The following is a 15,053-nucleotide window of genomic DNA, read 5'->3' on the forward strand; positions in this document are numbered from 1 at the left end:
ACAGTTATCTGCCTTGTTTTTAGTGGGGTTTTTATGTAATGTTTTGATGCCATTTTATTGTATTATTTTTACTGTGCGTGCATCATTTTAGTTAGCTGCCTTGAGACCATTTGGTGAAAAGGTGCGATACAAATTTTAGAAAATAAATAAATAGCCTTAGCTCTGCCCCCTCGCTTCCTGTCTCAAATTGGCTCCTCAGGAAGACTGGTTACTGACCAGGTCTTTTATTTATTTATTAAAATACATGTATGCCACAATTTCATTTTAAAACATCAACGCAGTGTACAGCAAATACGATAAAAATCAGGATCACAAATCACTGGCTAACTCTAGCAAAAATAGCTTTTTCTTTCATTGTCTGGCGGCATAGGAAAATTTTAAGCAAATTGTTTAAATATTACTACAGAGGACGCCTGCTGTTGGAAGAGCATCCTGCAAGACGGGATGGGAAACACTGAAGGCTCAGTTTCGTGTTAACATCAGATGAGCCTCACCAAATCTGCGCTCCTGAAGATGATCTCAGTGATCGAGCTGCGGTATAACGGTTCAGGTAGTCCCAAAGGTACCAAGGACCTAAGTTGTTCAGGGCTTTGTAAATTCATATAAGAACCCTGGACCTGGCTTGGTAGCAAATGTTGAAATAACGGTGTCGCATGTTGTCAGCTGTCTGTCCCCATCAGCAACCTGGCATTCTGTGTCAGTGGAACTTCCAGAGAGCCGGCTCAAAGGCAGCCCCACATAGAGTGCATTATGGCAATTTCACTGTAAGGGTGCAATCCTATGCACTCAGAATAAACCAGTGAGATATCACTTCCAAATCAATGCACATAGAATCAAAGTGTAAAGAATCTGAATGGCAGCACCCTCTTTATCCCTAAAAAGCATATGCAAGTCATGCAGAAGTTGGCATCTGGCAACCTCACTGTACAGTTTTAGCAAATGCTGAAGACACGCCTCTTTACCCTCACCTTTGACACCTGAGACAGATACATTTAGGAGCCACCCTATCTTGGGGTTTGAGGTTGTTTTAAAATGGTTTTTAATGTTGTATTTTAACATTGTTGTAACCTGCTCAGGGACATTTGGGTGAAGTGTGGGTAATAAATGATGGGTAGCATATCTGTGGTCCAGTCTCTCAGATTTGTTACCTGGTTGTTATGATTTGTTACCTGGTTACCCTGGGAAAGCAGGCCTGGGGAACAAATGCAGCCCTCCAGGTCTGGCCCTCTGTGCTCTCCTTTGGTGATTTTCCCTGGCTGTAATGTGCTTAGCAATAGTACCTCTTGAACAGGATTTATATTTGATGTTTTTCTTCTTAATTGTATTGTTTTATTACTTTTCTGTTTGCTGTTTGGATTCCTTTGGGAGAATGGACGGCTCTGTCAATTTCGATCCTCTCATTTTCCCAGTCTTAAATTCAGTTCTCCATATATCTGCAGCAATTTAAGATTTTTTCTTAATCCTCATGAAAATTCATCAGCACGTTAATGCACATTTCTCCTAATGCACACATTTTTGTATGCAGCTTTGAGTAATGCACACATTTTTTGAAAGCAGTTTCCCCCTAATATATTGCATTTGTGTATGTTATTTTCACTAATATATTCATTCTGGTGCACAATTTCCCCTACAGCTATATATATTTTGGTAAACGTTGGTTAGAGAACTACATCGCCAAATTCAGATAACTGCGTATTTTGGAAGGATGGCTGTGTGTTTGTTTTCATACTGTTTCAGGAAGTGTGGGTTGGATAGATTCACCTTTAAATGCAAACTGTTTCTCCCCCATCTCTATCTGGGAGGACTGGTGGGGTATTTAATAAACAAACAGTGATCATACTTCTTACATGCCTTGACTTAGAGTGTGTCTCACCTAGGGATGGAAAGATCTGTCAATTTTGGTACTCCTGATTTCTCATTTTTCCAATCTTAAATTCACTTCTCCACATTTCTGCAGCAATTTGCATTTTTATCTCTATATATCTATATAAATCCTCATAAACTCTTCAGCATTTAAGACGAATTTCTCTTAATAAAAGATTTTTGTATGTAGTTTTGACTCGCATACACATTTTTCAAGAAGTTTCTCATAATGTGATACATTTTTGTATGTTACTTTCACTATCATATTCATTTTATGCACACTTTCCCCTAATCTGTGCATTTTTGTAAGCATTGCTTGGTTGGAGAACTATATCACAAAATGTGGTTAAGTGCAATTTTAAAAGGATGGCTTGTATCCAACTATGTTCTACTCAGCATAGACCTACTGGAAATCATGGACCTAAGTGAATTAAGACTGGCATTCTGTGTCAGCTGATAGCTGGATGGAACAACTATCGATGGATCCACAGTTGGCTACAGAATCGTACTCAAAGAGTGCTTATCAATGGTTCCTTCTCAAACTGGGGGTGCAAAATTCTACACCTAGGAAAAACAAACCAAATGCGCAGTTATAAGATGGGATATATGGCTAAGCATTACTACATGCAAGAATGATACTGGGATTGTAGTTGATCACAAGCTGAATATGAGCCAACAGTGCAATGTGGCTGCAAGAAAGGCAAATGCTATTTTAGGTTGCATTAACAGAAGTATACTTTCCAAATCGTGTGAAGTGTTGGTTCCCCTCTATCTGGCAATGGTTAGGCCTCATCTTGAGTACTGCGTCCAGTTCTGGTCTCCACACTTCAAGAAGGATGCAGACAAACTGGAACAGGTTCAAAGGAGGGCAATAAGGATGATCAGGGGACTGCAAACGAAGTCCTGTGAGGAGAGACTGAAAGAACTGGGCATGTTTAGCCTTGAGAAGAGAAGACCGAGGGGAGATTTGATAGCACACTTGAAAGGTTGTCACACACAGCAGGGCCAGGGTCTTTTCTCGATCATCCCAGAGTGTAGGACGTGGAATAATGGGCTCAAGTTACAGGAAGCCAGATTTTGGCTGAACATCAGGAAAAACATCCTAACTGTTAGAGCGGTGCAACAATGAAACCAATGGCCTAGGGAAGTTGTGGGCTCTCCAACACTGGGGCATTCAGGAGGCAGCTGGACAGCCACTTGTCAGGGATGCTTTAACTTTGATTCCTGCATTGAGCAGGGGGTTGGACTCGATGGCCTTATAGGCCCCTTCCAATTCTACGATTCTATGACATTAAAGCCAATAGGTCTCCTTTGTCTCCTAAAGCACCTCAAAGCAATTAATACTGAACAATACTATGGTGTAGTCCAGGGGTAGCTAGCATAATGCCCTTCAGATGTTGCTGGACTATAACTCCCATCTTGAGCAGTGTCGATGCTGGCTGAGGCTGATGGGAGTTGGAGTCCAACAGTATCTGGAGAGCCCCTTGTTGGCTATCTTTGGTGGAGCAGTTAGAGTATGAGACAAGGACTGGGGAAGCTTAGCCATAAAGCTCACTGGGTGACTAGGCCCAGTCACTAACTCCCAGCCTAACCTACCTACAGGGTTGTTTTGAAGATAACATTGGTAGGGGAGAAACACATGTATACTCCTAGAGGAAAGGTGGAATGAGAGCCGTTGTAGAGGTTAGAGCATTGTAGTAGGACTTGGAAGACTAAGGTTCAAATCCCCTGCTCAGCCATGAAGCCAGCCACAGTCTCTCAGCCTACGTTACAGGGTTGTTGTGAGAATAAAACAGAGAGGGTGAGGGCCAAGCATGCAACCGTCTTTGCAGAACATCTCTTGATCAAGCTTGTAAATCAGTAACAGCAGAAAATGGATGCAAGGCTTGCTTCTAACACAAGCTTAGTTGTTGGATTAGCAGAGGAGGAACACAATGACACTTTTGGACACAATTATTTCCAGCATACAGGCTTTTTTTTTTTTTTGCACCTGTTCTGTCTTCAAAGGTTTTGTGTGGGCTTTTCTGTTTTCCCATCCATTGTATTTTGTAGCACCAGAACTTAATAATTAGCTTGCTCTGAAAGGGCTATGTTTGCAGCTGGTCATGAGTGGGTGGATTGAGTAGGAGCAATGCAACAAACGTCCTGCAGAGGGACTCATGGTATATAATATATTTCTCAAGAGCCTAGCAGTACACCCTTTCCCTGCTGTAGGATAGGAGTCAATGGAAGAATTCTGAGATACGCTAAAAGGTCTTTGACTTCGTTACAAGTGCAAAAGTTTAGGCCTGTAATGTTTAAGTGATTTTTCACTTAGATAGGACTAAAAAGGTACTCCCAATCTATTACTATTATTATTATTACTATTACTATTATTATTATTATCATTATCATCATTATTATTATTATCAACAACAACATATTTATATCCTGCCCATCATCCCAGCAGGAGCCCAGGGCAGCAAACAAAAGCACTAAAAGCATTAAAACATTATAAAAACAAACTTTAAAACACATTAAAACAAAACATTTTCAAAAATGTTACTTAAAAAAGCTTTCAAAACATCTTATAAGATTAAAAACATTTTTAAAAGGTCTAAGAACATATTAAAAAGCAATTCCAACACAGATGCAGAACTTTAATTAATAACCAATTTAATTAATAACCAATTGACATTTGTATAGCATTTACAGGAATCCAAAACACTTTGCATGCATTATCTAGTTGTAATCTTTACAACAACTCGCCAAGGCAATCATAAGAACATAAGAAGAGCCTTGCTTGATCAGGCCAAACATACATTTCTGGTCACCTCACCTCAAAAAACATATTGTAAAGCTGAAAAAAGTTCAGAAATGGACCAACTCCTGTACAAGCAAAGGCTGCAGCATTTGGAGATCTTTAGTTTAGAGAAAAGGCAAGTAAGAAAGGACATGATAGAGTTGTACACAATTATGCATGGTGTGGAGAAAGCAAAAAGAGAAAATATTTCTCCCTCTCTCATAACAACACTAGACCCCATGGACATCCAACAAAGCTTAATATAAAAATAAAGTACTTCTTCACACAGTGCATAGTTAAACTATGGAATTTGGTCCCATAAGAGGCAGTGATGGCTACAAACTTGGATGGCTTTAAAAGAGGTCTATGGCAAGCTGAGCAGGCCCTAACCAGCTAGGGAGGACAAGCCTCAGAGGGCAGCAATGGTAAACCCCTCTGAATACCACTTACCATGAAAACCCTAAGCCATAAGTTGGGATCAACTTGAAGGCAGTCTATTTCCATTCAACTTCAGTAGAGTAGTGGCAAATTCAGAAGTACAGGGTCCTTTCATAATAGTCACAGCCAAACACACTGTTTTTGGCTACTGAGCTGAGAATGAGATCTTTTTCAAACGCCTTCTCCCACAACAACAGATGTCCCTAGAAGCCAATCAGCATGAAAGGGGAGAGTGTTAGCTGCTGAAAAGAGTCTTCTCCATAGCTGAACCTCCTTTCACTCTGATTGCCTTCAATCAGCAGGAAAGGACAAAGAAGCATGTTAGAAGACTTTTCTCAGGGACTAACCCACTCCCCTTTCATGCTGATCAGCTTGTAGGATGTTGGAGACATAGGGATCCTGCTCCCAAAAAAGTAAGGGGGTCTAAGATCCCCCACCCAGAAAGCTTGGACAACTACACTCATGGACAAATTAATGGAGGATTAGGCTATAATTGGCCATTCACCCTGATGGGTATGTTCTGTCTCCACTGTTGGAAGAAAGTCAGCCAAGTGCAGGTGTTCTTGCAACCCTGTAATGGGAAAAACCACAAGGTAGAATTCTCCCTCCCCCCTGCAGAACTTCCAAATGATCTCCGCCAGGCTGGGCCTGGCAACCAAGAGGTCTTCTGTATCTTTAAAAGTTGTGCAGGGGGAAGGGAGAATTCCACCTTGTGGTTTTTCCCATTACTGTGTTGCAAGAACACCTGCACTTGGCTGACTTTCTCTTCTCCAAAAGATACAGGATCAGTCTCAGGGATTGAACTTGGCAACCCTATTAACAGTTCCCATAATCCTTGCTCACTGGCCTTGGTTGGTGGGGCTGATGAGAGTTGTCGTCCACAACGTGTTGAGGGCAGTACATTGGCTACTCTTGTCCTAAGATGTTGGTTGCTGCAGCATTTGAACATGTTATTAAAAATCTTTATTTTATTTTTTTGGTATGCAAATTTATGTAGATCTGTTTAATTAAATCAGTTCATAGGCAGTGCAATCAATGGGGTTTACTTCCAGGTAAGTAACCCTACTTATTTGATGGTAAGGTCCATTGAACTCAGCAGGTTTTAGGATTGCGCTGTAAAACACCTATAATCGACTCACAACCCTCAACAGGGTTGCTGCTTTATTTAAAATACAACGCGGTAAAGACACGATTAATAGGGCAATCCTATTTAGTTTTGCTTTTTAAAAAACCATTCTATTTTCCTTAGTATCGCCTACTAGATGTTCCACTAGAGGGCGCTCTGTTTCAAACTATAAGAGAGATGGAAGTTGGCGTCTAACAGGTTGGAAACGGCGCAAACACATTTCAGCAAACCCTTTTGCAAGGTTATGTTTAGTTCCTGGATGCATATTTTTAACGTCAGTGGCACAGACGGAATAGCAAGTCATTTTCGCTCTCTGTTGATTCTGTGACCGTTCCAAGCTCTCTTTGGCCCCTTGTAGGGTTATCGGCTAGCGAAAAGGAGCCGCGTTCCCCCGAGGAGGTAGATTCACTTGACAGGAAAGCAGCATTCGGATTTGATAGCAGACGGAGCCGCACGTCGAAACAGCGGAACACGCGTGGCGAGGTCTGTGCTCGCGCACCGGGGTTGCGCAAAGGCACTTGCCCCGCTAGGAAGGCTGAGATTTTGAGTCAGTTTGCAAGCTTGCACTTCTGAACGAGGGACACCGTTTGCTTTTCCCTAAAGGACTCGGATCCGGGAAGGTAAGGAGCAATTCTTCTTAGCAGGCTTTCTTCCTGATGTGATGATTCTTTCAAATCCTAGAGGGAGTCCTGGGCTACCTGCAGTCACACCTGAGAGTTTTCTATTGCCTTTTCCTTGGCGGGATGTCACGCAAGGGTAAAACCTACATTGGCCAATAGGTGCATTCCGCTTCTCGTCAAGTTTCTTCGTGCATTCTCACGTGGAATATTAGAATATGCCTGGCGTGCAAACAGCCTCAAGCCTGGGTTATCTAGTTAGTTAGCCATTTGGAAATAACATACGTTTGACATAATACCTGCATGGGCAGGAATACAAGCCCGCTTCCGCAATCCTTCCCTGTGTTTGAGAGGGAAGGGATCCCGTGCAAGTGTGTGTGTGTGTGTATTCTGTATTTGATTACTGTCTATTTGAGAGTGAGCTGCTGATTGTGTAAACTGACCCTGGTAAGCACTGCCTGTACTACAAGCGAAACTAAAGCTTGTGGGGGTAGATTTGGGATAATTTAATTTAATTATTGGATTTCTTAGTCGCCCATCTGGCTGACTAACCAGTCACTCTGGGTGACAATAAGCAAAATAGCACAAAACGACACGTCAATACAATAACATTAAAATCTAAAAGCAATGATGTTAAAATCTAGCCCTTCCTAAAGGCCTGTCTGAAGAGCCAGGTCTTCACGGCCGGCGGAAACTCATGGTAGAGGGGGCCTGGCGGAGATCATTTGGAAGGGAGTTCCATAGGGTGGGGGCCATAATTGAAAAAGCCCTTTCTCTAGTCCTCACCAGTCTAGCTGTTTTGACTGGTGGGATAGAGAGAAGGTCTTTTGAGGCCGATCTTGTTAGGCGGCATAGCTGATGATGCTGGAGGCGCTCCTTCAGATAGGCTGGGCCGAAACCGTGTAGGGATTTAAAGGTCAAAACCAACACCTTGAATTGGGCCCGGCAAGCAACTGGTAGCCAGTACAACTCTTTGAGCACTGGAGTTACGTGATCTTGCCGGCGGCTGCCTTTAATCAGGTGCGCCGCCACATTCTGTACCAGTTGCAGCTTCCGGATGGTTTTCAAGGGTAGCCCTATGTAGAGCGCATTACAGTAGTCAAGGCGAGAGGAGACCAGGGCACGTACCACCGATGGGAGCAGATGATTGGGAAGGTAGGGGCGTAGCCTCCATATCAGATGGAGTCGATAAAGTGCTGCCCAGCTCACAGCCAAAACGTGAGCTTCCATGGACAGTTGGGCGTCAAGAATGACCCCGAGGCTGCAGACCTGGTCTTTTAGGGGCAGTTGTACCCCATTGAGCACCAGGTCCAAGTCCCTTAACCTTCCCTTGTCTCCCACAAACAGTACCTCGGTTTTGTCAGGGTTCAGTTTCAGTTTATTCCTTCCCATCCAGCCACTCACCGACTCCAGGCACTTGGACAGGGTTTCTACAGCCAACCTCGGTGAAGATTTAAATGAGAGATAGAGCTGCATGTCATCCGCATATTGGTGACACTGCAGCCCAAAACTCCTGATGATAGCCCCCAGCGGCTTTATATAGATGTTAAATAGCATCGGGGAGAGGATGGAGCCCTGCGGCACCCCACAGGTGAGAGACCAAGGGTCCGAAACCTCATCCCCCAGTACTACTCTTTGGTACCTATCAGAAAGGAAGGAACGGAACCACTGCAAAACAGTGCCCCCTATGCCTAACCCCTCCAATCGGTCCAAAAGGATACCGTGGTCAACGGTATCAAAGGCCACTGAGAGATCCAGGAGGATGAGGAAGGTGCATTCACCCCTATCCAACGCTCTCCTCATATCATCCACCAAGGCGACCAAGGCTGTTTCAGTCCCATGTCCAGGCCTGAAGCCCGACTGAAATGGATCCAGATAACCCGCTTCTTCCAAGTGCATTTATGCAGTAGATAGTGGCTTGATGCTGTGCTGGTCCAGCTGATATCTAAGTAGCAACAAACCCAGCTCGGAAATCGGATGTGTACATGTTGCCTAATGCACAAGTTATTTGATGGGAGAGAGTCCCTTGATAAAAGCTGCAATCCTGTATATGCTTACTCGGGCGTAAGTACCACTGAACTCAGTAGACTTTATTAGCAAACTCATTCCCAGGCTTGCTTACTCGGAAGTAAGTCCTACTGCATTACTGGGACCTCGTTTGAAATGCAGGGACTTAACTTCTCAGCAAAAGCGCCGCGGATCGATCAGGTTAGCATCACTTCTGCGCGGGCGTTTTAAAGGGCTACGTTGCTTGGATGATATTGCTGCCTCTCAGTTGCGGAGGTTGTTGCTTTTATTACGTTTGTATTTTGCATTGATAGTGTGTATTGTTGTACACCGCCCGCAAGCCACTGAAAGGCGGTTTAGAAATATTTAAGCGAGGCTGTAGTTGTATACACACTTACATAACACTACTAATAGTTGCTTCTATTCAGACGTACATCATAGGATTGCTCTGCATGTAAGAATAATCAAGGCTGGATTATAACAGTGCGGGCTCCTCTTGCCCGGTCGCTGTTGTTTCGCCCGTAGTCGCACGCCTTGTCTCTCCGGGTGCTGTAGAATACCAATACGCACGGTAACACAAACAACTTTAAATAGATAAGAGTTTCCTGCGCTCCTTTATGGGGGAAGGGACCTTTTTGGGAGAAACGCAAACCAGGGACCCCCCCCGACCCTGGCTTTGGTAACGGGATGGAGGGAGAGGCTGTGCGCGAATGAGAAAGGCACTCTGCAAGCGCTCAAAAGTACTCTCGCCGCCGCCCACTAGAGAACGTTGAGCCCCCTCGATCCCGGCGCAAGAAGCCCTTGGCCTGGAGAAGCAGGAAGGGGCGCGCGCAGCAGCAGCCCAGGGAGAGGCGAGGCGCGCGCGTTTCTCCCCGCCGGCGCGCTGTTCTGGCTGTCCCTGAAGGGAAAAAGAGGCGTCGGCGGCACACACACACTCTCTCTCCCTCCGCTACTTTCTCCGAGGCCCTGGGCTAAGTCGGGCTGGCGGAGAATGGAGGGCGAGCCAGCCAAGCTCGAAAGGGCGGACGCTTGTTCGCCTGCCAGCTCTGCAAGCATGCGGCGCCCCTGGCGCTTGGAGAGGAGTGAAGGCTTCGCCTTGCTGCTGCCGCCGACTCCACGCCTGCAGGCTTGCTTGGGGGGGAGGGGGAGGGAAGAGAGAGAGAAAACGACGCCCGCTGCGTGAGGCTCGTTGGGATTCTGCGCTCCGAAGTTGAGGAAAAGTATCCCCAGTGCTCAAAGAAGCGAGAGTTTGAGGCGCGCGTCCGCTCCGTTGAGGTTGCGCCTTGCACGGGCGCCGGGGAGGGAAGAGAGGGCTGCGCCCGCCTGCCCGCCTGCGCAGCGACGAGAATGCTCACGAGGGAGGGAGAGGGGTATGTGTTGCTTAATCTGTGCCCCGCGAGGCGTTCAAGGCCAGGCCTGCAAGATACCCTGGCTATCCACTTGCTAAGGAAGGCGCCTCTGAGCCTGTGCAGAGGGCCCTCCACCCTGAATCGATGTAACCTGTTCCCCCACAGACAGATTAAGGAGCAAGAGTTTCTGGAAGGGGTTGGTGTCTGTCTGACTGAGGATATGGGAAATGGCAGCCTGTCTGAAAGTGTTGCTCCTAGCTGGCTTGCTCAGTGGTGCTGTGAAGGGTCTTTGCCAATGTTCAGAGGCACCCTGTTAACTTCGCTGGTCTTCCTAGCGCAAAGGATCCTGTTGAGTGGCCTGTTGCAGGTGGTGTGATGTGTTTGGAAGTGGGGTGCACAGGAGGGACTCTAGAGCCAATGGCCAGGGATGACTGTAGTTCTACTTCAGCAACACTTGGAGGGCCAAAGGTTCCCCACACTGAATACAGAGGAAGGAAAGAAGACTGAGAGCTCTCCACAAAGCTTTGTGGAATGCAGGCAGGTTACACAGAAGAGTTTTGAGCATCAGGGCTATAACCGTCCTGCAAATCTAAATGGTATTCAGACATCATTTTAGAAACCCTTATTTGGAAATACAATATAGCGCTATCAGTGTGTAGCGCACTGGGCAGAATAGTATAAGCCTGAAAGATCTTTTCCTATGCTGAGCGAGGCTTATAAGAATATCTTTGCAACTTTGAAACCAGGATGCATGGGTGGAAAAGAATGGCTGTTGGTTTTGGGAGAGGGAACAGGTGTTGCTTTTGCTGTGTGAAGAAGGCACCCTAGGAAGGATGAATCTGGCAGTCTCTTTTGAATGTAGTCACATTTTATTTTATATATATATTTTTAAAATGTAACTGCCCCGTGGCCTCTGTGTGGCTTGAAATATTAAAACAAACATGAGTCAACAAAACAGAGGCAAATCACTAAAATCCAACCATCTGTTTGCATATAGCACAGACCAATTACTCAGATCACTCAAAAAGTCTGACAAAAAAGGAAAAGGGCTGTATCTAGCTAAGTTCTACTTGGAGTAGAGCCCTTAAAATGGATAGACCTATATTAGTCGTGCCCATTAATTTCAATGAGTATATTTTGTTGTAGGACTAGTGTAGTGGTTAAGGTGTTGGACTACGACCTGGGAAACCAGGGTTCAAATACCCACACAGCCATGAAGCTCTCTGGGTGACCTTGGGCCAATCACTGCCTCTTAGCCTCAGAGGAAGGCAATGGTAAACCTCCTCTGAATACCGCTTACCATGAAAACCCCATTCATAGGGTCCCCTAAGTCGGGATCAACTTGAAGTCAGTCTATTTCCATTATCGTTATTGGATGCAAACTGAAATCATCAGCTGACACTGAAAACTTAACAGTGTTGGTGCCAACTGGATCTTTAGGGGGAACATGTTCCATAACTGCAGTGTTATTACAGAGAAGGCCCTCATGCAGGTCATAGATCCCTGGATTTTGCTGAATGATGGACCTACTAAAAGAGCCACCCTAGTGGATCTCAGACCCACAGGCAAGGCAGTATGGGGAGAGGCAGGGCCTTCAGGTAACCAGGGCCAAGACATTTAGGGCTTTATATATCCGAACCAAAACCTTGACTTGGGCTTGGTGACGAATTGGCAGTGAATGCAGATCTTTGACGACTGTTATTACATAGTCTCAAGCTGCCACACCCATCAAATCTCTGGTCGCTGCATTTTGCACAAGGTGCAATCTCCAAACTGTCTTCAAGGGCAGCCCCATGTAGAACATAGTGCAGTAGTACATATTTGTTTATTCTGTACACAGAACATATCATACGGAAAGCAGGATTGGACCAAGATGATGGAGGTGTGAAAACTGGAGGGAGAAATATCAATAATTTAAGATATGCAGATGATACCATACAACTAGCAGAAACCAGTAATGATTTGAAACGAATGCTGATGAAAGTTAAAGAGGAAAGCACAAAAGCAGGACTGCAGTTGAACGTCAAAAAGACGACAATAGAAGATTTATGTAACCTTAAAGTTGACAATGAGGACATTGAACTTGTCAAGGATTATCAATACCTCGGCACAGTCGTTAACCAAAATGGAGAAAATAGTCAAGAAATGAGAAGAAGGCTAGAACTGGGTAGGGCAGCTATGAGAGAAATAGAAAAGGTCCTCAAATGCAAAGATGTATCACTGAACACCAAAGTCAGGATCATTCAGACCATGGTATTCCTGATCTCTATGTATGGATGTGAATGTTGGACAGTGAAAAAGGCGGATAAGAGAAAAATCAACTCATTTGAAATGTGGTGCTGGAGGAGAGCTTTGTGCATACCATGGACTGCGAAGAAGAAAAATAATTGAGTGTTAGTACAAATTAAACCAGAACTGTCACTAGAAGCTAAAATGATGAAACTGAGGTTATCATACTTTGGACACATCATGAGAAGACACACTAGAAAAGGCAATAATGCTGGGAAAAACAGAAGGGAGTAGAAAAAGAGGAAGGCCAAAGAAGAGATGGATTGATTTCATAAAAGAAGCCACAGACCTGAACTTACAAGTTCTGAACAGGGTGGTTCATGACAGATGCTCTTGGAGGTCGCTGATTCATAGGGTCGCCATAAGTTGTAATCTACTTGAAGGCACATAACAACAACAACAGTAGTAGTAAGTAGTATGCAAGAACTTACTAGCATGGATGACTGTAACAAGGCTTTCCCTGTCTTGTTTAGGGTAACTTGACGTTTTAATGTTACTTCTTCTAGTACTTAACATTTATATCCAGTTTTCCCTCTACGGAGCTCACGGTGGCACACCTTGTGTTTCCTTTGTCTCAATTTTATCCTCACAACAACTTTGTGAGGTAGGCTGGGCTGAGAGAACTTTACCCAGTAAAGTTTAATGGCTGAGTGGCGATTTGTACCTTGGTCTGCCTGGTCCCTGTCTGCTGCAGTAACCGCTGCACTAGGTGCGGAGAACCTTTTTCAGCTTGAGGGCCGCATTTCCTTCTGAGTAAGCTTCTGCAGGCTGCATGTCAATGGTGGATGGGGCCGCAGGCAAAAGTGGGAGGAGGAATGACTATCAACTGCTTCTTTGTACCCTAGGCTAGTTTCTTACATTCCTCTCTGTAGCCTCCATCCAGGGAAAGGAGAGTCACTATTAGAGTTCAAGGGTGCATTCCAGCCTCACAGAAACACTCCAGGAGGATGTAGAGCAAGGCTGGCCAGGGAATGAGTTTTGGGAAAAGAGGGCCTGGCTGGAGAAGGGGTGTGGCCTGGGGAAAGTCCCAAGGGCCAGATGGAGAGCCTTAGAGGGTCGCATTTTGTCCTCAGGCCTGGGGTTCCCCATCTCTGCATTATAATTGGCTTTTTACCCATGGTAGTTTCAGATTTTGTGCTTGTTTAAATGCTATAAGAACCCCGTCCTGAGTTACCTTGTTGTTGTTATGTGCCTTCAAGTCAATTACGACTTATGGCAACCCTAAGAATCAGCGACTTCCAGTAGCATCTGTTATAAACCACCCTATTCAGATCTTTATTTGCAGTAAAATACTGAAGAATTTTCAATTTTAACAATGTTAAAAACATAACAAATTTATTGTTGCTATAAGAAACAGAGAATAGCAAGATTTCCTTGTATATTGTTGTTATGTGCCTTCAAGTCGATTACGACTTGTGGCGACCTCCAAGAGCATCTCTTATAAAGCACCCTGTTCAGATCTTGAAAGTTCAGGTCTGTGGCTTCCTTTATGGAATCAATCCATCTCTTGTTTGGTCTTCCTCTTTCTCTACTCCGTTCTGTTTTCCCAGCATTATTGTCTTTTCAGTGAATCATGCCTTCTCATGATGTGTCCAAAGGATTATAACCTCAGTTTCATCATTTTAGCTTCTAGTGACAGTTCTGGTTTAATCTGTTCTAACACCCAATTATTTATCTTCTTCGCCATCCATGGTATGCACAAAGCTCTCCTCCAGCACCACATTTCAAATTAGTTGATTTTTCTTATCTTGATGGGGCTTGAAAAGTAAAAAAGAGCATCATTCTGGGTGAAGATGGGAGGAAGGATGATCCTGTTGTTGAGTGGAGTGTTTTGCCCCAGTGAAGGCCAGCAGAAGGGTAGTTGCCAAATTAGTTGGCGAGCTTTTATTTTCTTGCAATAATACCTTGGACCAAAGGGGCAGTAAAACCAGTAGCTTTCTGTGTGGTTTAAAATCTGCAGAGACTATACACACAAAAGAGCTTGTTTTTCCTTGCCACAAAAATGACAGTTTAACACAGCCCTTTACAGGGAAACAGTTAACAGATCTCTTACTGTAATCCGCAAAGCGGGAGGCCCTCTCCAAAGTGAGCGAGGGTTGTCGCTTTTCTGCCGTGAGGGACTGTGTAGCCTACACGGCTGGAAGCATTATGGATCCTGAAGTCCCAGAGTTGAGTTCTTTGGCTGGGAAGCAAGGCAGGAAAAAAAAAAGTGTTGAAAAAGCTTTGCAGGTTCCATTTCTTTTTGGCTTCCGTACGTGTATGTGGTCATGGAGGGAGGGGAATGGTGAGGAAGGGGGTTGCTGACTTGATAAACTGACTTGTCGGTGAGCGAGAGAAAAACCTAGCTGTTGCTCCTTCGGCCTCCCTCCTGCCCTAATTGGAAGTACCTCACCCTTCATGCTATGCTCATGTTGTTCCCTGTGAGTCTGCTTTCCTGGCCAGCACAAACCTTGGCTGTTTGGGTTGCGCCGTTTCCAAAGCCTAGGTTGTATTTGCTGCCCAGTTTGCTTTAGTCATTCAGATTCTGGCGGGGTGCACTTGACTTTTGTTTATAGCTGTGAAAACCCTCTCTCACACACTCC

General features: G+C 44.8%; 1 protein-coding gene across 6 annotated transcripts in view; it reads left to right on the top strand.

Annotated features, from left to right (window-relative positions):
* The first annotated feature begins 4,100 nt into the window (after positions 1-4,100).
* The window catches only part of ADAMTSL3 (ADAMTS like 3), a 300,162-nt gene continuing 289,209 nt past the window's right edge, over positions 4,101-15,053 (top strand). For 2 of the 6 annotated variants that reach the window (XM_061594993.1, XM_061594998.1), the window contains exon 1: positions 9,890-10,203. In XM_061594993.1, coding sequence (XP_061450977.1) covers positions 10,181-10,203 — 23 coding nt within the window. In that variant the 5' untranslated portion in view covers positions 9,890-10,180. Of the gene's footprint in view, positions 4,195-6,075; positions 6,136-6,567; positions 6,830-8,977; positions 9,035-9,102; positions 9,405-9,889; positions 10,204-15,053 lie in introns of those variants that run through there. The other 4 variants (XM_061594994.1, XM_061594995.1, XM_061594997.1 and 1 more) reach the window with 4 other exon arrangements.

Source organism: Rhineura floridana, chromosome 14 (assembly GCF_030035675.1).
Source record: "Rhineura floridana isolate rRhiFlo1 chromosome 14, rRhiFlo1.hap2, whole genome shotgun sequence".
Taxonomy (NCBI): Eukaryota; Metazoa; Chordata; class Lepidosauria; order Squamata; family Rhineuridae; genus Rhineura; species Rhineura floridana.